At 43.6% G+C, this 25,253-nt stretch overlaps 3 protein-coding genes across 6 annotated transcripts; 2 read left to right on the top strand and 1 right to left on the bottom strand.

Moving 5' to 3' along the window:
- The first annotated feature begins 3,518 nt into the window (after positions 1 to 3,518).
- LOC134072440 (class I histocompatibility antigen, F10 alpha chain-like) lies at positions 3,519 to 23,938 on the top strand. Of its 4 annotated transcripts, none has more exons than XR_009937162.1 (12): positions 3,519 to 3,705; positions 4,427 to 4,717; positions 4,820 to 5,119; positions 5,226 to 5,507; positions 6,026 to 6,145; positions 6,308 to 6,337; positions 6,691 to 6,747; positions 6,841 to 6,921; positions 7,015 to 7,035; positions 7,395 to 7,478; positions 7,901 to 7,955; positions 21,910 to 23,938. XR_009937162.1 is itself a non-coding variant. In XM_062529137.1 (12 exons), the coding sequence occupies exons 1-11, from the start codon at positions 3,654 to 3,656 to the stop codon at positions 7,942 to 7,944; spliced, it is 1,332 nt and encodes a 443-aa protein (XP_062385121.1). In that variant the 5' UTR covers positions 3,519 to 3,653; the 3' UTR covers positions 7,945 to 7,955; positions 21,910 to 23,938. The 4 variants fall into 4 exon arrangements, 2 of the variants coding, with proteins under 2 accessions (XP_062385121.1, XP_062385122.1); XM_062529137.1 differs by lacking the exon at positions 7,395 to 7,478 and adding an exon at positions 7,479 to 7,532; XR_009937163.1 differs by lacking the exon at positions 21,910 to 23,938 and having other exon boundaries at positions 7,395 to 7,532.
- Positions 12,614 to 14,584, top strand: LOC134072860 (uncharacterized). Its single transcript, XM_062529727.1, has 3 exons — positions 12,614 to 13,228; positions 13,322 to 13,392; positions 13,494 to 14,584. The coding sequence occupies exons 1-3, from the start codon at positions 13,034 to 13,036 to the stop codon at positions 14,461 to 14,463; spliced, it is 1,236 nt and encodes a 411-aa protein (XP_062385711.1). The 5' UTR covers positions 12,614 to 13,033; the 3' UTR covers positions 14,464 to 14,584.
- On the bottom strand, positions 14,785 to 17,210 carry LOC134073126 (uncharacterized). Its single transcript, XM_062530108.1, has 3 exons — positions 16,578 to 17,210; positions 15,227 to 15,690; positions 14,785 to 14,795 (listed from the first exon to the last, which is right to left on the bottom strand). Exons 1-3 carry the CDS (start codon positions 17,156 to 17,158, stop codon positions 14,785 to 14,787), a joined length of 1,056 nt encoding a protein of 351 aa, XP_062386092.1. The 5' UTR covers positions 17,159 to 17,210.
- Positions 23,939 to 25,253: the final 1,315 nt, after the last annotated feature.

Below are 25,253 nucleotides of genomic sequence, written 5' to 3'. Positions count from 1 at the left end.
CTAAAAAGTGTTTAGCTCTGAATATTTGAAGGCAGACGTAGCCATATGGTGTTGCTTGATTTCTTTCCAAATAAAATAAACAGAACTCAAAGCTGCTGGGGGAGAGGGGAAGAGACCCGCTGGTATTGCCGAGGACTCTTGAGTCGTGCGAGTAGCACTGAAAGACACATTTCTGTCTACATTTTGAATGTGAGAGGGACAGTGAATAAAAGACAACCCGACAGGGAAAACTAAATCAAAAGGAGGATGTCAGAGCCTGTGTTCAATCCACTTTGTGGCTGTTGTGCTGTAGGGGTTGTTCTCCTCCTTCAAGAAGAGGTCCATCACCAAAAGCCTTTTCACCAAGCAGAACACCCAGGTCACTCAGTCTTAGGTGGTGCCCACTATTGAAAATAGTGTCTGTCCTCTGTCCCATAGGCCTACTCACAGACAGCTCAAACGTGGTTTTCAGCGAATGACTCTTTGAACATAGCTCCTTTACCGACATTGCCTGGAGCTAGCAATAACCTATATACTGTAGGCCTACATTTGTGTAGTTTGAATACAGCATGACATGATGTCACCATATTCAATTGTATGGCACTGTCAAAAACAAACAAACAAACAAAAAAGATGTAGCCTCTGGGCATACAGACGATGAAGTAGCCTTAGCCAGTTTACAATTAGATGTCACTAGTGATGTCGACTAAGTCTTGGATGAAATGGTGTATTCTCTCCAGCTGAGTCATGGAGTCCTCTACCTGTACACCCTCCTCATCGCCAGTAACTGCACCGATGATGTGATACAGGTTTAACGTAGCATACTTAATCTGGCCCAGCATCAGGGTCTCCTTGGCTGCAGTGGACTGGATGTGATTCCAGGCATACTCCCACCTGCACGCTTGTGAGAGCACGTTGTCCAGTTCGGTTTGCAGCTCTGATAGAGTATTGTTTAGTTGAAGGACGACAGAAGTCTGTTCATTGGCATAACGCCTTAATTCCGTGCGCTCTTGCTCGGTTTTGATGTCCGCACCTCTTCCTTGATCTAGCAATTGGTCACGGGTCACGAGAAGAGTGTCAAACCGACTAATTAAATGACTGATGTCGTCAAACTTTTGAGACTTCTTAACAACTGCGGTCAGGAAAAGAGGATAGACAGTTGCGCGCATTACTCTGTCATGAAGTTTCTCTCTTTCGGAGAGCAAAATGCAGTATTCCTTTTTCAAGTCCTCTAGTTCCTTCTCTTTCTGCGCCACCAACACCCTCTGGATTTCTGCTTTTCGGACACCTCGTGAGCGTTTGGCATCATTTTCTTTGATGAACCTGTCAAATTTGTGAAGAGCTGTTTTCATTCCCTCTTCTTTCTTCCACAAGTCTTCTCTCTTTTCTGCGATTTTTTCACAGGCCACCTCAAACTCATATCGCTTTGATTTTAAAGACGCATCCACATGACCCATTTCGTTTCTTTTTTCTAAAAATCTCATGGCGCTGGTCTTCAGATTTTGTCGCTGCACAGGCAGATTTAAAATATCCTCCTCAAAAATTACTCGAAAATAATCCTCGAGATTTACTTGTGCCATGATCGAATAGTCAAATTGCAACTTTGTTTAAAAAGTTATGGTTCGGTTTCACCCGTCATTTGTTTGGTTTCTTGTTACTAGAGTAACCCCGGTCAAATTTCTACGAATGTAGTGCCATCATGTGGCTACAGCTAAAACTACAAGTTTCTTCTGTTTCAGTTCATACGCTGCTGGTTGAAAAAAAGTCCCCACTTCATAGTCTATTCATTAGGGCCAGTGGTTCTCAAACTTGTATGACCAGCATTAAAATACAGGGTAGGCCAATTTAAATACATTTTACATTGTGCATACTGTTTTGCCTTGTTTCAAGAAAGATAAAACGTATTATACATATATTATACATATTTTTACAGCATTTGAAGTTATTACTTTGTCTTCATGAAATAAAACATCTTGGAGACTCCCAGAGTAGGCTACCACAACAGAGCGTCCGCGTACCACCAGTTTGAGAACTGCACTAGGCATTCAACCGTCATCAGGGCTGAAGTGGAGGCTAAACGCAAGTAGTCTAAACACAATTGATCCAGCTCTGGCATTTAAGATTTTATCCGAGTCTATTCACTTAAAATGTTTAATTCACCAACTGCAACTTGTATTATTCAAAAAGGCTAGGAACCATTAAATACCACTGGTATTGTTATAAACATTAGCTATAAAAGTCAGACACCACCTCACTGTGATCACAGAATTCATTGTTGAATGATTATGATTATGAGTAGACTATGGTGCGCATTCGTGCGTGGAGGACCTCTGAGTGACTGTCAACGATGATGTTTGATGTCATGTCATTTGTGCATGTCATTTGTGCTGCCCTTAACCTCTCCTCATCCACACTCTCACTGTTCAGGGTGACCACATCTCCCACACTGGGTTGCAATGCCTTTTGAGCCTTTTTCGATTTTCGATCATGTAGTCCTAGATTTAATTTCTAATTAAAGTCTAATCGGCTACTTTTATGAATTAGGGTATTTAAAATATAAAAAGGGTAGAATAGACCTGTCTAGGTAGGCTATATTCCCAAATATCTTGGTAATATCACATGTATTTCACACATATTTCATATTATTTTTGGTGCCCTCATTTTTCACCCATCGGCCCAAATCGGGCCTCTAGCTCATGGAAACAGGCTCATGTTGTTACGGCTGACATACCAGACCTAGTGCAAGGGCGTGGTTGGATGCTTGATAAAAAGCAGTGATGGTGCCTAAATAGACTGCTGACGTCATGCCAGTTGAGCTTGTTGATATTCTTGATAGGACAGAAGGGAACAATGGGAGTGATGAGAGTGAGGGCGATGAATTCTATCAGGTGGAGGGCATGACCTCTGATACCTCTGAAACATCACAATGCTGGCCTTTCTTGCGCCTTGATAGCCTTCGCATGACAGAGTCTGGTGACACATCCTTCTGTGCATCTATATGGTGTGCTTTTTGATATTTCATTTGAATGCCTGAATGTAAGGTATAGGCCTACAGTAGGCGTAAATCTGGAGATCTTCAAATGAAAGACTAAGGCTACAATCTGTTCTGACCATGTTATACAGTATTCAAATTTGACTAAACAATATACTCAACGCTAAATAATGTATTGCACAGTCTCTCTGAGTATGGAAGTTGCTACAATCCACGTTCTATTAAATGTGAAATAGGCCTATACCCAGGGGGCAAAGGGGGTTTTACAGACATGGGCTGCTGTAAAAAGTTGTCATGCAAAAATAAAATCTAGGATGTCCCAGGATCACAACCTGGGTGCCCCCTGGATGCTAATTAAATAGCCTAACTATTCCGACAGGTTGAAGCGGAACTTTGCCACCAAGGTTATCGTGTAGTTTCAGTTTCTGTCACGCAAACGCGCATAAGCATGCATTCAATGAATGCTCATACCACCATTTAATTGTATGACGTGTTCCACCAATTTCTTTTACCCGAAATTTGTTGCCACTAGAGTGCGCTCCGTGAATTTAGCTGTACTGACGCACTGACGGAGCGCCAACACGACCTGTCGAAATGTGTTGCCTTTAACACATAAACCGATAAAAACACTCACAGAATTTCGGCTTTCAGTAGGCTATAGCCTACAAAGTTACGCTGGAACATGCGTTTTGTGGAATTATTGACGGTCTGTGCCATTCTACCGATATGTTTGGGTAAGCGTAAGGTCAATGTAACTGAATCAAACGTGTGTCGCAGTTTTTTGTTGTTGTTGTTTATTATTATTCATTTAGACATAACCGGAGCTTTGATAACATATGAGCTATAGACTCAAGTTGATCATTTTAGTAGGCCTATCCCGATTGTGAGGTCTATCCCGATTTTGATCAGGATATAGCCTACAACACAGACAAACGTGTAACCGGAATACTATGGTAGACAGGGATATTAATAACCGGGGATTTCTTTATCCATAAGCTGATATAGGCCTATATGATCTCTATGGACGTTAACTGGGGATAAATAGCACGTAATCACGAGCTGGCTATTGGGATTGGACAAAGTCTATCCAGTGTTAGTTATAGATCAGTGAGAACACCCCTCGAGGATCGAGGAGGCATGTTGAGAGGCACCCATAGTCTCAGCCAGTAGTTCTCACACATTCACACACTCATTTAGCCTATACATGAGCTGCAATAGTTGGAGATATAGTATGCATAAATTGCACAAATAGGACAAGTTGACAAACGTCATTTATTTTTGTGGACAGAATGTGCAGAACTGAGCTGCGGTCATATTTTGTAGGCTACCACTATGTGGTACATCTAGTCATCCAGTATGTGTTGTGTTTTGTGTCATTATTATGCTGTTTTCCATTATTTAAAGACGCCTCTTCACTGTACACTGATGTTTTTCTAATCCATTTTTCCTGAAAAGCTGGACAAAGTGACCCACAACGGCACTCGCTCTACTATGTGTACACAGCCCTGTCAAAGGCTGTCAATGCACCAGGCATCTTTGAATTCACTGCCATGGGCCTACTGGACAACAGAAAGATTGATTACTATGACAGCAAACACCAAGTCAAGATTCCTCAACAGGACTGGATGAAAGAAAGGCTTCCAGCGGACTACTGGGAAAAGGGCACCCAGTCACGTAAAAGCAAAGAGCAATGGTTCAAAGTCAATGTGAACATTCTGATGGAACGCATGAGACAGAATAACTCTGGTGAGTCCCAACACATCCTGACTGCATAGTTGTCCGCAACAGACACAACTTGATTAGTAATTATTATTATTATATTCTGACCTGTTGTTATCTTTTCCTCAGATATTCATGTCCTTATGTGGAAACATGGCTGTGAGATTGACAAAATGGTAGATGGTTCATTCAAGTTTGTTCGCGGTGTTGATGCATACAGCTATGATGGCCATGATTTCCTTTCCTTTGATGATGCATCAATGCAATGGGTTGCCCCAGTTACTGAAGCTGTGCCCACAAAACAGAAGTGGGATGGGGTTCCCATCCTCAATCAGTACACCAAGGGCTACCTGGAGAAGGAGTGTGTGGAATGGCTGGAAAGATTCAGAGAATATGGGGACAAAGAATTAGAACAACAAACAAGAGTTTGTGAGTACTGTTAACATAAGATCAAGCACTTTTGTTCAGTGATAGTTTACTAAACTAAACTTGAGCAAAATGTATAAACATGCATTACTTTTTCCTGATGCATCAGCTCCACCAAAGGTTCGTCTTTTTGCTAAAGCAGCCGAGTCTTCAAATACACTCAAGTTGACCTGCATGGCCACAGGTTTCTACCCCAAAGAAATCGACATCACCATCCTGAAAGGAAATAAGGTTGTAAAGAAAGGTGATTTAAGGGATGTCTTGCCCAATGGCGATGGAACCCATCAGATCAAATTGACTGTGGACACCCAAAGGTCTGACATTGATGATTATAGATGTGAGGTGAACCACGTAGGCCTGGAGGAACCAATTATGAAAGTTTGGACCTTGGGTAAGATTACATTGTCTGATTTGCATCCTTTTAATATGTTTGGCTTTCTACCATTACATAAACAAATGAATTGCATTTTATATTCATATCTGCCAACAAGCAGTGCCAGTAGTGGATAATTCCAGAGAAGGAAATGCTAGAACTGTCTTGGCTCTGACAGTCCTGTAAGTTCTTCGTTCCACTGTTTGGTTGAATTTCCTATTGTGATGCGCTATTTGGAACGTGCACTAACTTTCGATATACGCACGGCTATGAGGTAGCTCCATTTTGTTGGGCGTAGGCTATCAGACTTGAAGCAAGTGGCAACAGTGAAGGAAGTGGCAACGCAAGTGGCAACAGTGGAATAAGCGGGTTAATGGACTTCACACCGTTCGGTTATACAAAGTTAATGCACCTTTCTAGATGGAACATCCCTCTGCTTCGCGACGGGCCGAATCACCATCTAGAACGTGCATTAACTTTGTATAACCGAACGGCGTGTCGTCCATTATCCCTTACATATTTATCCTTTTTTACAGATGGAGAAATGTGTGGTGATACCGCCTTATTCTTCATTCTTGGAGCGGTAGTGGGGGGACTGGTAGTGCCGACAATCTTGGGGATCTTGGCATTCATTGCTTATAGAAGAGGCGTTTTTGGTAGGTTCTTCTCCACATTACTGAACTTGGGATGTAGGGATATGTAGTGTTAAATATACATAATATAAAACATTAGGCAGAAAGAAAAATAACAGAATTTTTCATAATATTTTCAGTGATGGAGTGGTTATTTGAGTCTTTGCCGTTCTTTCCTTTTTGCAGGGAAACGGACGGTCAAAAATCCGGACCTGGGTAATATCACTTTTAGATTTTTTTGCATTTTGCTATGGTGATTGACGTGAAGACAAAGACAGCGTGAATGTGGTCACAAAGGACTTGCTTGCGAACATTAAAAGGCAATATTCCCTATAAGTCATTACTGGATCTCACTTCCGTGTTCTATAGCAAATAAACACATACATAATTACCCATAGCAACGACCAAAATGAGTTGGTTTTAGCACTATTATCAAAATGCTTCAGTGATGAGAGTTGCCTTATATTTTATTTATAACACCTCTGATATACTGTGTGTGCTTGCAGCATCGTCTGTACAGTTTGTGTGTATGCACTGTGAATACTGAATCTTTTAAAAATTCCCACCAGTGGAGGTTGCAACAGTGATGGGTCACGTGAACACACCTTTGCTGCGCAATGGACAAGGTAACACAATTTGGTGCTTTAAGTCTTTGTTTATCATTACTTTTGGTTATGTTATTGCTATGTTACCTCACGCTATGTTATGTTATTACAAAGTAAATGGGTCCACTGGACAAGATGACAAGGCATCAACAGTGATTGGGCTGGAAACCACACTGCAGGACGGAAATGGAAAATGTAAATGATTTACTTCTAATTATTCTTTGAGTATCATTATTGTACATTTGGTAAGGTTTTGTTTTTCAATCATTTCTCACTTTCATGTTGCAGTGGAGGAATACACTGATTCTGGTAAGATGACTTTTTTGTAAGATTGCATGTTACAGCACTAAAGCCTTACATTACAGCCAAATGTGAGTTGACAGTATCTGAGTCACACGTTACATAGAATATTAACGATACAGAACTACGATATTCTGTATGTCGTATGTCCGTCACATTTTTAGTAAGACCTAACAAATATGCTTATATATGCAAATATGCTATGTTTTCCCAAATTAAAAACATGATATATGTGACAAAATGAAGATTAAGGGTGCATGTGTAACTCAAATCCACAGACTCATATTTGTCAGCGACACTGCCAAGGTAGTTGCTATCGTAGCAATTATGCTTTTGGAAAATTGACCCCTGATTCAAACCACATACAGAGGACGGTGGGGAGGACGGAGTTGAGCTGCTGTCTGAACAAGGCCTATAACCTATGCTACAACAAAGTTGTACTGTTCTTTCAGGTAATTCATCAGATGGATGTTCCAGAAGTAGTGGTGAAAATGTTTCTGCAGATGGTACGGACATTTTTTACAGATTTGATTAGATCTCTGTGGCTGTTTAATTATACACATTCAAATATTTTTATCGATGAGTCATCCGCTGTAGAAAATGCCCGACTTTGCAGTGTTGTCAGATGTTCTTCTCGGTCTTACAAACACAAAGTGTAATCTCCTGACGTGTAGTGATGATCAATTCTGTGTTGTGCCTGCATTGTGTAAGTTATTGTTTGTTCAATTTTTTAATTAATTTATCACGTTCATGTTGCAGTGAAGGAAGGTGTTAATGCTGATTCTGTTAATATGACTTTTTGGTAACATTACATTGCAGCTTACCGCACTTTCAGAACTTATGCAAAGATACCATCTTGTACCTGTTGTTTCAGGTAGAGGAAGTCCTGAAGGATCAACCAACAACCAACAGTGCTGAAAACATGAACGGTAAACATTTTTACAGATTTGATCAAAGCTCTGTGACTGCACTATTGTTCACAGAACAACAGACAAAGATAGCAGCAGCTCAGTGGACAGCTCGTCTATTTGGTTATCAAGCCTGTAGGCTCTGGCCCCTCTGACCATGGCACTTGCTTTCACATCAGCAGTTTCTCAAGACTGCAACGTTAATGTTAACGTTAGCAACAGATGTCTCAGATCTGTCAGACATCAGCCCAATAGACCCTGGCTGATTACAAAAGGCCCATAAAATGGTTACAATTTACTTAAAGGTGTCTACATACTGTAAGAGTAAGACAAAATCAATGCAAGCAGACATAGGCAGGTTTAAAGACTGAAAAACACAGTAAGATTTATAAGATTTATTTATGTGTTTACAACAGTTTCAAAACTACGAGCTCTCTGCATTTATGGCCTCGCCCCCTCTTGATTGTATCAAGAGGAAAGGCCTCATCAACAAATCAGACATCCCAAGTCTCCCGGAAGTTCCTGGAGTCTCCCGCATTTTGATAGCGGCTCCCTGATGCCCGCAAACTAATTAAAGGGTCACTGCACCCTAAAATAGGTTTTTTGAGCTGTTGATTGATTGAAAATACTCATAAGTGGTGAACTGTACTATTACCAGGGTTAATATTGACAAAAATCGTGTTTCTTGACAAACGTAATATTTCGTCTGATTTTGTATTGGAGATATTGCTCTCTCGCGCATACTACCGTTTGAAAACATGCCATGGCATGTTGGTCCAAAATACTATTGGAATGATGACGTTGTCCTGCACTTCTAGTCCGACACTACGTCACCGGGTCGTTACAAATTAGGACTGAAACGCCCCAACACCTGCTGCCCTGATTAGCCTACCTGTGATAAGCCATGTCTGCAGCACTCATTCCCAGATTGACACGAAATCACCATGGTTGATTGGTTGCAGCAGTGCTGCACTCTCTCTCCAAATTTCAGAACGTCTCGCCCCTTTTGAAAGCCGTTTTCAGAAATGTGAAGTGGGTGGAGTTATGGGGTGAAGTGACTCTTTAAAATCTCCCGGAATCTAGAGGGAGTGGGCAAGATCGCGCACACACAACACAGTCTGTGCTCCAATTTGCGTCAGCATCTGTGTAGGGCTCCGCCCCTTAATGATCTTTGAGTTCGCCTACAAAAAGGATCCAAAGCTGCCATCTTTGCCCATATAAGGAGATCCGGGAGTTAATTGAAGCTAACTGCCTATGGCAAGTTGCATGGTAAGTTAGCTCTGGGGTAGCAAAGATCAAAGTGTGCCGTCTTCACCTACCGAAGATCACAGTATCCACTAGACGGCTGTGGACAAAACTATGTAGTGAAAAACGTCTGCATTTCCAATGTCATCATCCCCGCGAGAGTTTAACAGGTGCGATAATTGAAAATCCCCATGTTATTTTCCCATAGAAAAAATCTCAAGATACCGGATCTCCTTATTTGGGCAAAGATGGTGGCTTTTTTGTAGGCGAACTTCAGAGGTCTTTGTGCGAGTGTGTCTCATGAAGCATCCTGATTGGCGTCTGCCCTGTCTTATAAAAGTAAAACATAACAGTCTTGCACGCTGTACAGTTTGTAACAGTGGCCCATGTATTGCCCATGATGATTGTAAAAGACATGTTGAGGTGAGTGAAGTTTCATTTCATGTGCACATTATTCAGACCGGCTAGTTGCCAGGGCTACATGAAAACAACAATCTCCTTAGACCTGTTTAAAGTTGCATTGGAATAAAAAATAAAAGCAGGGTGGGCTATATATATTGTAGAGTGCCAGCATAGGCAGTCCCTAGTTATGAGTTCCCACAATGCTGTGCGAAGCATATGTGAATGTTAATGTTGATAACTGTTGAGTACTACAATGTTGTTTACGGTAATGCATTATCTTGAATGTTGTGGCTGTGTTCTGTAGTCACTAGAGTGCTTATTACTGGTGTGTGCTTCTAGCACAGCCTTATACAGAGGTACAGTCCTGGGGCATTAGGGCCGGGTCTGTCCCTATGTGTGTGTATTCAGTGTAAAGGAGACCTAATAAAAACACTCTGAAGAAATCATTCCCGCTCTATATTGCAAAACGCTACATTGGTGTCAGAAGTGGGATGTCGACCCCTTCAGTCATGGATGGCATTTCAACTGGACATCCCGAAACCCCGACCCTGAAGAGCCTCTTGCCGAGACGGTTGTACGACAGGGTCCAACCTAAAGGCCATCTGCTGGGCCCGGCAGATGGAGCCAGCATGCCGCGCTGTGTCAGCGAAGAGTTCCATCAGCCACCTCTGGAACCGTCAAGCCAAACTGACGGAGAACCTCGCGGAGTGCCTCGCTGGCCACAACCCGCCCTCCTTGGGAACATCGAGCACCGGCCCAACGCGAGAACGACGGAGATCAGTCGCCGACCCAGCACGAAGTTGCCACGATACAACGGCGACAGTCCGCTGGAGACGTACTTAATCCAAGTTAGGCTGGCAGCCAGGTTAAACAGCTGGTCAGCAGAGGAGACTGGTGTCCAGGTGGCGTTGGCGCTGGAGGGAAAGGCCCTGCAGGTGCTAGAGGACCTTCCCCCTGAAGAACAAGCTAGTTGGCCCGGGATCGAAGCGGCCTTACAGCGAAGATATGGCCGGCGAGTCTTCACAGATGACGCCCGAGACCAACTGGCCTCCAGGCGTAGGAGCGAGAAGGAAAGTTTGGGCGCGTTCGCAGCAGACCTTCGTCTGTATGCACGGCGAGGCTATCCGGCGTTCAGCCCCAGCCAACAGGAGGAGTTGGCACTGCAGGCATTCGTGCGAGGAGTGCAGCCGGAGCGGCTGAGGGAGCACATCCGCCTGACCACCCCCAGCTCGCTGGTCGCAGCACTGGATGAGGCCGAGCGAGTGGAGCACATTTTGTGCCCAACCGAACCGAAACATCGGGTACGCCAAGTGGAAGTGAGAGAAGAGGAGGAAGAACTGGAGATGACACGACAAGCCACCACAACGACTAACCGACCACGACGCAGCCAACGAGACTCGAGGAGGGCGGCGAGGAACGACGGGTGTTATCGTTGTGGGGAGGTGGGACACATTGCCAGGAACTGTCCTGCTCCTGCTCCTGCGCCTCGCCCGCCCGTCCCGCAGTCAAACTAAAGGAGGATGACACGACGGGGGGGATGTCATCTTCAATATCGCCCACCTCCCTAAATCAAGACTATATACGGCTTGGCCGGTTGGGGCAGGCTAAAGGACTGTATGTGAGCTGTGTGCTAGATGGGGTCCGGAGTCACGCATTGATTGACACGGGCTCGACCATATCGCTTGTGAAACCGGGCATTCTGCCAGACACTGCGACCACGAAACCTCCAGGTTGGGAGGAAACGAAGACACGTATCACCACCGTCACTGGCGAACAGGCTGAACTGTATGGGAAGAAAGCGGTGAATGTGTGCATTAACGGGAGGATGGTTCGCCACCAGCTTTGGCTGGCCCGAATACAAGACGAGTGTATCCTTGGCCTGGATTTTTTGGAGAGATGGGGGGCCGTGGTGGATATCTCCCAAGCAACGCTCCACCTGGGCTCGGACACTGTAATGCTCCACACGGCGGGAGAGAAGGAGCTGAAAGCCAGCAGAATCAGCACGGCAACTGCAGTGGCAATGGAGCGGGTTGACCATTTCCCGCTTCAAGGGCCTGAGGCCACTCCCCTTCTCACTCGAAGTTTTCAACAAGGTCCGCCTGTCGAGTTTTCACCCAAACAGGCTTCGCCCACTAGAAAGAGACGTCACCGAGGGCGAAAACGAAAGCAAACAGCGTGGCGTGCTATCTCAACCGGCCCGAGCGCAACAACGTCTGGGACTTTTAGCCAACCTCAACCGAGCCGGGGCATTGCCCGCTCTGCAGAGACGAGACTGGCTATCGAGGACTTGTGCTTGCGCAGCTCTGAGGGGCTGGAGGACCACCAGCGCAACCAGGTACGGGATCTACTTGAACGTTATGCCGATATCTTCGCCGCGAGGGATGAGGACTGCACCCGCACAAGTTTGGTTCAGCACGAGATCGACACTGGAGACGCCCGGCCCATTCGACTTCGCCCCCGCCGACTACCGCTTGCCAAGAGAACGGCAGCAGAGGAGAAGATAAAGGAGATGGCTGAGTCGGGTGTGATTGAACCGAGCAATAGCCCATGGGCGGCACCTGCAGTACTCGTTCGAAAAAAAAGACAATTCTTGGCGATTCTGCGTTGACTACAGGCGCCTCAATAGCCTCCATGCACGTCACAATTCCGGGTTCGAGACTACTATGCTAGCAACTTCCTGTTAGCTTCACTGACGTGACTCCCGCGGCCCGCCTCCGAGAGACACTGACGAGTGAGACTGACACTGACAGCCATGGCGCTTTTTTACACTCGTTGTCTTCAGGATTTACCCCGTATAACAGTAAACGACATACACCGACTCATAAGCAAATCATGTGCCGCTCCCAACAGCAAGAGAGAAAAAGGATTTAAGATGTACATAAGCAGTTACATCGACAACTATGAAGGTAAGTACCTAACGTTATCATGCTGATGTAAACACAAACTGACGTGACTAGCAGCTAATCTTGTTAACGTCCGCTATTTTGTTTAAAGATACTGTTTAGCCGTTTTCGTTTTAGACATACGTGTATTTCCTGTCTGAAATCTGTCTGAAAACTGCTATTAACAAAAACAGACAAACTAGCACAGTGTAAGAACGAGTGTAACCCAGTTTCAAAATGCATGTTCATCTTTTTCCCTAACAGTGTCGATGAAAAACAAGTTGACAGGAGAGGTCAGCGTGAGGGCAGTCTGTCATAGATCGATGAGGAAAAATGAAAAGCCACACGAATTGAGAGTAGGGTGACTAGGGTCAATGTTAGGGTACAGTAATGGTTAGGCCTGCTGATAAGTTGCCCAGCTGATAAGTAACATTATCTAAATGTATATGATACAGTCTACTGTTTGTGGATGTGAATGGGTAGGCCTATGTGGCTCTCATCTACAAAACAATGCTTATATATGTATCTCTTGTTGAGGTGTTTCTCATCTAAGCTTCAATTTCTTCCTAGATGGTGTTAAAAGACTCAAAGCCTGTCATTTTGGTGAGCACCCACTGCTCATGTGTGGCGGGGTGTGCCTTATGCAACCATTTGGTTGCACTACTGTATCAAACAGCACACCTATCACAACTAGGCATCCCTGCTGTACCCCCAGTGCACAGTTGCACAGAAACTGAGCAGAGCTGGCATAAGCCAAGGACCATGGTAAGTCATCTGTTGGTCATGTGAATTGTACCTATGCACGTGTAGCTATTGTGATGCCATGTCAAAATATGTCATTGCTGTCATTGCTGTCAGGGTGTTAGGCCAGGTCCTGTGGGAGACATGGAGGTCCGCAAACCTCAAAATTCTACGGCTGTATGTGTGAGGTGAGATCATATTACCTTTAGTTTAAGCTATGTGTTGATGTGGTTAATATGTACATGCTGCAGTTTTTTTTTTTTTCATTTTTTCTCTTTAACATTTTCAGAAGTTCTCTCTACAAAGCACTTGACGGGGAAATGCCAGATCTTGCCACATTGAGAGTTGCAGAAGCATATAAAGACTTCCCCCATTTGCTTGCACCTCTGGTGACCACCATGGGCATATCAGCGGAAGTCCCATTAGTTCAGACAGCTTTTGGGGCTGTCCAGGCAGGGAGTGTGCTGGCATTTCAGCAAAAACCACCAGAAATGCGGGAAATCATCAACATCCCAGACTCCTCTGCCCAACCTTCCCTTCCCATCCAAGGCTATAGGCTTGAGCCAACCACATGCGCCTATGTGTTGTCAGAGGAGGAACATGTACATATGAAATCGCTACAAGTGTCATTCCACATGGCCCACAGGATTGAAGCTGCAACACGGGAGCAGAGCTCATGCCAGGAATGGCATCGACTGAGAAAGATGCGAGTTACATCTACACGCTTTCACGAGGCATGCCATGTTCGCTGTCATACATCAGCTGAAAATCTGGCACACAGAATTTTGAGGGGGACCGTCTTGACGAAGGACATGAGGAGAGGAATTGACATGGAGCCAGTTGCTGTGAAAGAGTACTGCAGTTTAAAAAATGTCAACTATTCACCCTGCGGGTTCATTATACACCCTGATGCTCCATGGCTGGGATGCTCCCCTGATGGAGTTGTGTTCGATCCTTCTGAAATCCCACCATTCGGTCTGCTGGAAATTAAATGCCCAAACATCAAGAGTTATGTTGACTGTCCGTACCTGAAGATGTCGGAAGGTTCTTTGCAGCTTAGGAGGCAGCACAAGTACTATTGGCAAGTACAAGGTCAGATCCTCCTAACAGGTTTAGAGTGGTGTGATTTTGTGGTATGTGCGCAGGAGGACATGCTTGTTGAGCGCATACACAAAAATCTAGATGTAATGAGCACCATTAGGGACCAAGGAGATCTGTTTTTTTTTTACCACTACCTACAGAAGTGTTTGAATGTATAAGTCATTTCAGATGTTGCTTCATTTAATTACATTTATTGTATCATTCTTGTAAACAATATGAACATATACACTTGTGTGTGTACACACATACATTCATATACAATATACCCATCTATCCCTATAATAGTACTATATATATATATATATATATATATATATTACAATACACATAGGCTATATATATATATCTTTATACAGCATTATTGAAATATTCAGAATTATTTACATTATATTACAACACATGTATATACATATATTTAGATTCTTATAGTTTTTTGTGTTGTGTATCGTGTGAAATTATAATAAAATGTGTGTAAGGAATCACTGTCTTTCTGTTGATTAGAGGTATGAACACAGAACAGAGTGTGTACTCAGTGGCTCCATGCCTTAACAAGTGGTCCACATTGGTAGTTCACAAGCAAACATGCCACTGTGAACAGTTGGTTTATGCTACCAGAAATGGACATGGGGATGACTGTGTCAAACAACTTGTGCTCCTTAACTCGACGGATAAGACGCTCAACATGTACCCTGAGCCTAGCCACAGACTGAGTGTGTGTCACTTCATCAACTGACATTTGTTTCCCCTTAGTCAAGAAAACAGGTCGGTGGATTTTGCATGGCACTAGTCTATCAATTAAGAAGCCCTTATCCACCATGATGGCCATGTCGGGGGTAAGAAGGTCAATGATCCCTGACTGTTTGAACAGCTCCCGGTCACTAATAGACCCTGCATAAAGTGCACTCACAAATGTTATTGCACCATGAGGTGCCATTCCGTTTAAAGCTTTGAAGGTGCAGTGCGACTTATAATTTGAAAAGACCTCACTTTGCAGTAGCAAAGAGGAAGGTGTTTGGCAGCGGATCTCTGTACAGTCTAGAATAACTTGTGTGTCTCGAAATTTATGAAATTCTTCTGGCAGATGGGCTCGTACTTGCTCTTTCGGCATCCAAATGCACACTGACCCTAGGACAAAGTACAGGAAGTTGACCCAAGTTGTTATGATGCGGCTTACGGTGGTCTGATGTACTTGAAAACGATGACCAAGGTCCTTTTGCTTGAGGCCTAAGGAGAGATATACCAAGAACATGAAGAGCTCATCGACTGCAGGAAGTGCCCGAGTGTTTCCAGGCTCCTTGAAAACTTTGGAATTTGACCGAATCATCCTGTGAGTTGCCGGCTCAATCAGCTTCCAGAAGGCCATCAGGTGGTTATATGTTGCAAATCTGTCAAGAAAGAAATGTAGCACCCTTCAGTTACTATGGTAGGCTAAGACAGACCTGAAAAAGGGGTCCTTACTAAATTAACAAGAATAACTTATAACCAAATACTTTTCACAATTCAGTAGGCCTATATTAACCCTCTGTAGTCTAAATCCCCCCCTGGGGATTTGAAAAACTGTTCCAAACACACCTCTCAATCTCTGCCTATGTTTGTCTTAGAAACATATAAGTGACACCATTAGAAACCTTTAATCAACTAGTTTCCAAATATATATGTTTTAGAAGAGAATGTATCAATGGCACTTTGTAAAAACAATAAAATAAATTCCTAGGATTTCAGTTCTCTCACCTGCAACAGGCCCATTCAAAAGGCCCATTCACCTGAATTTGCATTTGAAAGAGCCACTCACTAAATGACCCATTTAGTCTGACTTTTTCCCAATTTGTTGTAAAACTACTTAACACCTATGAATGTTCTTGTTACTTATGGAGCCAACACCATTGTTTTCCAGGTTCAAACTTCAAAAATCTTTGCTCAATATATTTATTATAGTGTGTTTTTTACCTTTGACCTCTGACCTTTGAAAATATGTTTTTAAATAGTTGTGTTTATACAGAATTATAATAAAAAGTAATTTCATTACATCCACTTTACTCTCACATAATTATTGTGGAGGACCTCTAGAATATAGCCATATGTGCCACTTTTTGCATAGATGCTTTTAGTTAGATAAAAAACTTAAAAATCTCAAGCTGACTGCCTCAAAGTGCCTGAAACCCTAGCTGTTACAGAAACATGCACTGGTTTCTTACATGGCATAAAAGACTTACACATAGCTTTGCAGTAGGACAATGCAACACTATAACAAATGCTTACCACATTATCTTACCTTGTATAAAAGCGTATGTCGTCATCGGACCCAGCAAATCGCTGAAGACCAAAGCGGTGTATGATCTTTGACTGCGCCAATTGCTTCCGTAGGTCTTCAACCTGACTCTTTAACTCCGAGTTTTCATGTAGCACCATGTCCACAGCTGCAGCTTCGGGTACCGAACAGTAATCATGCCCAGTCCTCTCCACATCAAAGTCCATAACTTCGTCTACGTCCGAGTCAGGATCAGGGGTCAGCGGTCTCTCTCGACGTTCCCAAACACTCAGCCTCGGCGGCTGCTCCTGGAAGTGGTTCCACTCAAACAGAGTAGGGAAAACACCTTTTCTGAGACATCTCAGACGAGTCCCTTCCATAAAGTCATCCGCTCTGAAATGAACGCTACACACTTTTGTGTTTTTTGTTACTTGGAAGTCATCCCTCCTGATCTGAACGATCCACTTTTTCCTAAGACCTTCTTCCACTGGAAATGAATGAAAGCTTACAGCCGAGTTGTACCTTGCCGACACAACACACAACGGCACACAGCAATGTTGTGAACTGGGTCGCATTAACTTTTGATACCGGAAAACCTTTTCCATTCTTAAGCTGGCAAAAACTAGAAACACTAGCCTTGTAAAGAACCAGAAATGTTTGTCGCTGTTTGGCGCCGTAGGCTACTCATATTATTATCGCGTGGGTTAGCGTCAGATGTACATTACATTACATTTGGCTGACGCTTTTTAATCAAAGTGACATGCAAACATGATTAAAACATTTAAAGATTGTAAGGCCAATTTTAACAATAATTAAAAAAAATATATATTATAAAAAATCACAATGAGTGCATCAACGAGTGTCTGTAGTAGCCTAGCCTAGTGCTATAGGGGATGTTCTCTGAACAGCTGTGTTTTCAGACAGTTATTTAAGATGGCGAGGGATGTCCCAACTCTAATCGGAACAGGTAGTGTGTTCACCAACGAAGGATGACAGGTGAGAAAAGTTTGGATTGGCCAGACCGTGCTGGTGGAAGAGCTAGACATCGCTCGGCTGATGAGGGCAGCGGTATGTAAATAAGGAAATTAACCGGAAGATGGGGGCGTAGTAGGAAATACAGTAGGAAATACGTCACAATTCTCGCTGCATGGAGGCTATCAGGTAACAAAAAAAGACTCATATCCCCTGCCTCGCATCGATGACGCTTTGGATAGTATCTCGGGCTCCAGCTGGTTTAGTTCGCTTGACCTACGTAGCGGGTATTGGCAGATTGAACTCGCCCCTGAAGCCCGCCCTAAGACTGCGTTTACGATAGGCCAGGGGTTATGGCAGTTCCGAGTGTTACCTTTCGGACACTTGCCGTACAGTTGGCCATCTTGACAGACCGCCGGCAGCAGGACTGGGACCGTCATTTGCCCCTGGTCCTTTGGGCATACCGGACTGCGGTACAGGAATCAACTAAGTGTACTCCCGCAGCCCTAATGTTTGGACGGGAGTTGCGCACACCCATTGACTTGGTGTTCGGTGCACCCCCCGAGCCCGAAATTGGAGGCAAGCCTGGTATGGACTATTACAGACAATTGCGCGAGAGGCTGAGAGAGGTGCACGAGATGGCCAGACGAGCCATGGGTGCTGCTGGCATGAAGCAAAAGCGGGCTTATGACACACGTTGCTGCGGCCAGGAGTTCCAGGCCGGTGACCAGGTCTGGGTATTCTGCCCAGACAGGAAAAAGGGCATATCCCCTAAGCTGTCAAGCCAGTGGGTAGGACCGTGTGGTGTATTGGAGAGACTGTCAGACGTGGTCTACCGAGTCCAGATAGTGGGGCGTCGGAGGTCTGTGGCTCTCCATCGGGACCGGCTGGCCCCATACCGGCCACAAGCACAAGCTGAGGTGCAAAATGACTGCGAGGCAGCGGCCACTATCCCAACACCTGCGCCGTCTCCACCAGCAGCATCAGCTGGGCGCTCACAGCGGCCACACCGGGTGCCGGCACGCCTGCAGGATTTTGTGTTGAAGGCTTGGGTTGATGAGGACACTGACCAGCCTTAGTGGGGGCTATGTAGCGTGCCAGCATAGGCAGTCCCTAGTTATGAGTTCCCACAATGCTGTGCGAAGCATATGTGAATGTTAATGTTGATAACTGTTGAGTACTACAATGTTGTTTACGGTAATGCATTATCTTGAATGTTGTGGCTGTGTTCTGTAGTCACTAGAGTGCTTATTACTGGTGTGTGCTTCTAGCACAGCCTTATACAGAGGTACAGTCCTGGGGCATTAGGGCCGGGTCTGTCCCTATGTGTGTGTATTCAGTGTAAAGGAGACCTAATAAAAACACTCTGAAGAAATCATTCCCGCTCTATATTGCAAAACGCTACAATATATAGTATAAGCAGTCAGTGAAAGTAATCTACATATTTTCAAAGGATGGTGGTCATGACTAAAGCAAATGATAAAATATGTCTACTACAACACAGTCGTGAACAAAAACATTATAAACAAGTCAAATATGTTTATGACATAAAATTTCTGTCATTAAGTGTCTTTCAGTTTTTGTCATGTTAGGTTAAGGTTTGGGTTCATGTGTGACAGGGTCAAGTGTTCATGACAGTGTCACGTCACCAAAGATACTTCACTCTTATGTAGATGCCTTCAAGTAAAGTGTTACCAGTGTTGCTAACGTAGACGAATACAGAGCAGTGAGATTCACCAGTGTACCCGTCACCTAGCAACCTTGGTTAAGGGTAGCATTAAGTTAATTTTGGAAATTCCAGCTACACTGCCAGAACTCTTTTTCAATGGCCAGACTGTTTAACTTGGTTTAGCAGGTTAAACCTTTTGGTATAACACCACATAGGGCCTACTCATAAGTTGCACTTCAATTTATTCTCACATGATTGTCCATATGAATAGTTTGAACAATTAATGCGTAGGCTACTAGTTGATTATGTTTTAGCCTACTAACAATGGCCGCGTTTCCCAAACGCGATCTTTCTTAAGGCTGGCTTACATTGCACGATTTTGGTCTGTTTTAACAGTCGCCGACTACTTTTCCAAAATCAGGCGCAAATCTTGCCAGTTGTACTAGAATCTCGGCGCGCTCCCGTCATCTAAATCGTTAAGTGTAAGGTGCCAATCTTAGCGGTTTTAAGTCCGTCGGAGACAGTCTTTTTCTAGTTTTGCCGTTACGACAATATCAAACATGTTTGATATTATCGTAAGTCTTTTCAGTCGTGGCTCATGCAAATAGTGACGTGAACATTAAAAACCAATAGTGACCTCGGTCGACGAACACGAAAACGGAAGGGGCAAAATAGGCGACAGCTGTAGCCTGTATGATTATTTGTTATTTCATTTCTTATAATTTATTAGTCGGCTATTCTACGTGACAGAACAACTCTATATCTGTTAGTGATGTCACACTATCAAACAATGCTGCAGAAACGCGAAAAAATTACTTTGATATGAGTAGCCTATCATGTAAGTTCCTGTTGATGATGACGTATAGCCTAGTGCACGATGGAAATAATTTGAAGGAATCTAGCAGCAGTCTTGTAAATAGTGACCACAGTCTTTGCAAAATCCTAATCTGAGACTGGCCTGTGACTAGTCTGTGACTAAAACCTCAATGAATTGTCTTTAGATGTGAGAGGGTCTGAGACTGTAGTCTTTCAAAAATCTTTTCCAAATCTTTGCAAAGTCTGGCAATGTAAGGTAGGCTTTAAGGACTTAAGAAGGCTCCAAAGAAGGAATCGCTAAGAAGGAGCGCTAAGATACGGGTGTTTCCCAAAAGCGTTCTTAACTGCCTTCTTAGGAGAACCTTAAGATCAAACCAAAGAAGCTTCGAAAGAAGCTCTTAACGAGAGCTGTTCACCTCGGTGGTGCTGAAACTGAATCAATCGATGCCAGGCAAATCGATCACCCACCCCTTTATAAGCGCACAAGTCACACAGTGCCCCGTGTTCCCCCTACAGGTGCAATTAGGCTACGCATGTATCGTGTGTGCGTGCGTGTTTGTGTGTGTGTGTGTGTGTGCAGGCCCGGGTGGCTAATCGGGAGATTCGGGAGGATTACCGGTGGGCCGTTATTTTGGGCCGGTGTGAATATCGTGAGCTTAAAAATATTGTTTCTGAAGATAATTTGCTGCGCCCTTCTGCAGCCTGGGCCGTGCGGTCGCAGCTCCTTGCGTCTGCCAAAAAACTCAAACTAACTGATAAAACAGGGTGATTATCAATATAGCCTAGGTCTATTTTTTATTAGCTCAGGCCATTCATATATTAACTCATGCAAGACGCATCCCATCTGTCTTATAGATAGTGTGGTAGTAGGCATGTGATGTAGGCTAGTCTACTTTATTAATATCCGAGAAGATGTAACCCTCCAGCCCATGTGGCCTGCGAGTGGGGTGCATATGCATGAATGTAAACCGGACTTTTACATCGCAGACTTTGGCAACGCCTAGAGTAGGCTACTGTAGCAGGTGAAGCCTCATTGGATTAGGTTCTTAGTTCAATTACATCTGTTTCCTTGATATCCGTGGAATGTCACAGGGTTGTTGATGTTTTTTGTATGTGAAGTATTGTATGTTTTTGTAAGTATTATAAACTCATATATGTTTTTTGTATGTGAAGTATTATAAACTCATATGCAGATATGTTGACAACGTGTAATTCAATATTATTTTTTTTAAGTCTATGTTTCTTGCGCCAGTGGTCCACAGCCACGAGTGCATTGCAACATTGAAAATTGTTTTATTGTTTAAAAAAGTGGAGTATAGCCTACATTTCCCTGACGCAGCTTGATCATTAAAGCCAGAAATCTAGGTGCCCCTAGCGGCAGGCTATGATCACTGAGCATTTGATCGCTAAGAAGGCTGTTAAGAGTGGGTCAGCTCGATCTTACGTTTCCTTCTTAGTGAAAGATCTTCTTAAGCTAAGAGCGACTTCGGGAAACACGTTTTTCTTTCACAGCGTTCTTAAGAGCGCTCCAAAGAAAATCTTGGCGTTAAGAGCTTCTTAACGTGTTTGGGAAACGAGGCCAATATAAAGTGAAGTTACAAAGAATGTTAGCTACAAGAGAATTTTGTCGACAATATGGAGACATCGAGGGTGAATTAAGTTGATACCATACATTGGACAATTATGTGAACACAATTCCTTGAAACCATTTTGTTCAGAGACGAGCTCAATTACCAAATGATTTCTCCCATTGACTCCCCCACTGTGTGCTGTTAGCATGTCTACCCCTGCATGGGGGCAGTAACCTTTATGTTGAATAGCCTATATCTCATTAACCAATAGGCCTACACTACCACCGACTGTGATTTTAAAATAAGAACTCTGTCTTTCTATTTCTAGGATGAAGATTAAGAATGCACCCTTCAAGCTATTGTCCAAAATGTTCTTGAATGATCACAAGTTATAAAAAAAACTTGATTTGGGTAGAATGCTTCTTTTTCACTTGTCCATGAAGTTAGTTTACGAGTCATTTCACTGTAGGCCTACTGTTGGTGCAGGTATTGGGTAGCATGGATTTTGGATTTACGATTTGTTTGTGAAAGTATGCATTTAAAATGTTTAAGATGTGTGACATTATTCCTGGCTAGTTATGTAACAGAGGTGGTTGTGAATCAGATTCACCTGCTTTGATATCAACGAAATTTACTACAGGCGTACTAGAGGGCCAATTCTAAAACGGATAGTTCCGGTCCTTGATTGTGATTGGCTGAATTGCGTTCGATGCCGTTGTAAATATCATGATAAACTCACACCTTGACCGCATTTCGGCCTAATGCGTTAGCACAAAACTAGCAGTGGCTGCGTCTTGTTGTTGCATGGCAACCATTCATAAGGAGGGAATATATTTCTTGGCGGAAGAAAGATCTATGGATACATCGTTACATTGTCGTTGCTGTGCCTTCGTTTCATGAAATCTTGCTAGATCGACGTAGTAACCGTTTTAGAAAAGTATGAGACGACCTCCAAAACAGGACAGAGTGGTCTGAGACATTCACACCGGCTGGAGGTCATTCTGTAGGGCTCTAGCAGGGCTCCTACTGTTCCGTCTTGCACAAAGGAGCAAATCCAGGGGCCGGACATATTCAATATTTATTTCAATTCAAGAACTTCAGTTTTACACATATTGAATCTGAAAGTGGCCTAAAACTATGGCCTATTTGCTGTTCTGTTAGGCCTGCCAATAGGCCAATAAAAAGCACTTTATTTCTTATGACTTTTACACTTGTTACAACTTTTCCAGAAAATCCATAGATTTGTTTTGACAGGCCAACAAGACACTAATTTTCTTCAATGAAAATCCAACTACTAACAGTCCAAGCATTACCTGGAGGAAAGTCCATAAAGTTAATCTACCTGTGTGTAACGGAGTAAAAAGAGTTGGCTAGTTAAACTATTAAAAATGATGCAACTGCGCCATCTAGCGGCAAGTACATTCGATGTGACAGTGGGGTTTGCGTAATCGCGTTGCTTTTACCCAGACTGAGATTAATAGATAATGGGTAGGCCTAAGTCAAGCAACTTGGGAGGTCCGGGATAAACAATGTTTTCTTGTAATTTTAAGTACATATGCCTCGTATTTTGTCATGCAATGTAGGCCTACTTATTATGATTTCAGTTAACTATTTTGAGTTTAGTTTTTGACCTAGCTTTTGTAAAGTGACGTTTTAGAGACTTGCAACAAAGCATTTCTATGTGAACTAGCGTGCTAATGTTCACTTGCGTTGCATGTTATCCAGATTGTTGTCCCGAGATCTACTCTATGTACAGCGAACCCAAATCCACACTGTCATATTTTATTGCAGTTAATATTTTGAAATATCCTTGTTTTTGTGTAAATGGTTTTACCGTCATGTTGTTTTATATGCGCAATCTGCTTTATACGTTTCCTATATTTAGATAAGCAGCCTGTGCACGTTTAGCTATCTTGCAGACCAGCGTGGTAGTCTGGAGATTAGCCACATGTGCTCGAGTGCTGCGTTTGCAACACTTGTGCTGAGTTAGTGATGATATTCGTTCCTTATTGTGTTATTTCAATATAATGTAAAATGGATCAAGTCATTTCCCTATTGTAATGCTGAAATGTATTGTATGCTATGTGTAGAGATTGTACTAAGCAGATATTCTAGAAATTAACCACTATACGATCACACACAGATTTATTTTGTTTCACATACATACAAGTTATGCATTTATGTTATTGCATTATTCGACTGATTAACAGTATTACACATTTGTAACTAGTACAAATATTTACCCAGACTGAGATTAATAGATAATGGATTGTTGTCCCGAGATCTACTCTATGTACAGCGAACCCAAATCCACACTGTCATATTTTATTGCAGCAATAAAGAAAAACCTGATCCAAGCGGTTGTCCGTGGTGTGTAAGAAGCAAACAGTAGAATGGAGTGACCCGTCACATGTGTGCTACATTAAAGCTTAGTTCACTGCAACGTGATGTTCCCTGCCTGACTTGACATGTCATCTTTACACAATTCATCAATGTTTGGGATTCTACTGCAAACGGATTAATGAGCAGTTCAAACCTACTCTTTTGGGCATCAAAGTCTGCAAATTACAGTGTTCAAGGGAAACTGCAGGATTGGTGATTTCATCGCCGGTTTCGCTTTTCGTTTTCGCTCGTTTTATGCTAGCATATTTCTCTGCAGAGCTCCCCCTACAGCTTTAGCGTGTATATTTTACAAAACGTCAGTCAGCCGTGCCTTTTCATGAGACTTCACATGACACTTCCTGGAGTAGACCATGGGTGCGTGCCCCAGGGCTACTGAAATTGCAAGCGTGGTTCTACCGCTACAGACCACTAGGGCGGCCGTGTTGGAAAGGGTCTGTTGCATGCGTGATGATCCCCGGATGGCTCTCACCCCAGCTCCATGGGCTCTGTCCCTAGCATTTGGTCAGCACTATGGCTGTTTTGCAGCAAGCCAGCGTTTAGATTCACTCGCCCTGTGCACTGGATCTGCTCTGGTCCGTCAAGGACTGCTGGAAGCACCTTGCCCCATGGTGTCTGCTCCCTCGCCATTTGTACTCAATGTTGACCAAAGTGGCCTGAGCTCGGATGGAAGCCGACAAGCGAGGCTGCTCTGTTTCTGCGCTTTTTATCAACACTGTGTGTTTGTGCGTGTGCGCCATAGGTGTGCGCACACATGTTGCATGTGCTGTCCTGTGCTCTCCACACTCCCGGCGACATCCCAGCGGCAGCCAGTGAAGTCTGTTCGGGTGGCTCCAGCTTCCTGTTTGGCCCCGTTGTCGTCTGCTGATGGCATTCCTGTGTGTGTGTGTGTGTGTGTGTGTGTGCGTGTGCGTGTGTGTATGTATGTATGTATAGGTGTAAGTGTAGGTTTGTCTTTTGTTTGCCATTTGCCAATGGCCTGTGTAGTATTTAGTTTTGTCCTTGTATATGTGTGATAATTAGGCTATATTGGGCTGTTTGTTTGGGGGAGCTCAGTGTGGTGTCCGCCACTCCCCTTTTCGTGTGCTGTGTTGAATGTAGCTAGCACTACTGTTAGTCCACCTTGTGGTCGTGCCTATGTGAAGCACTTTGGATTGCCCTTTTGCGGTACAGCGCCCGTTAGCAGGGTTACAGTCACAGCCTGATTAGTGTCCTGATTTCTGTATGTCTGTGTACATGTTGTCTAGCCGTTATGTAATAAAAATATATGTA

The sequence above is a fragment of the Sardina pilchardus genome, chromosome 24 (assembly GCF_963854185.1).
Source record: "Sardina pilchardus chromosome 24, fSarPil1.1, whole genome shotgun sequence".
Classification (NCBI taxonomy): Eukaryota; Metazoa; Chordata; class Actinopteri; order Clupeiformes; family Clupeidae; genus Sardina; species Sardina pilchardus.
Note: the sequence above shows the minus strand (reverse complement) of the source record. Positions and strands in the feature narration are given on the sequence as shown.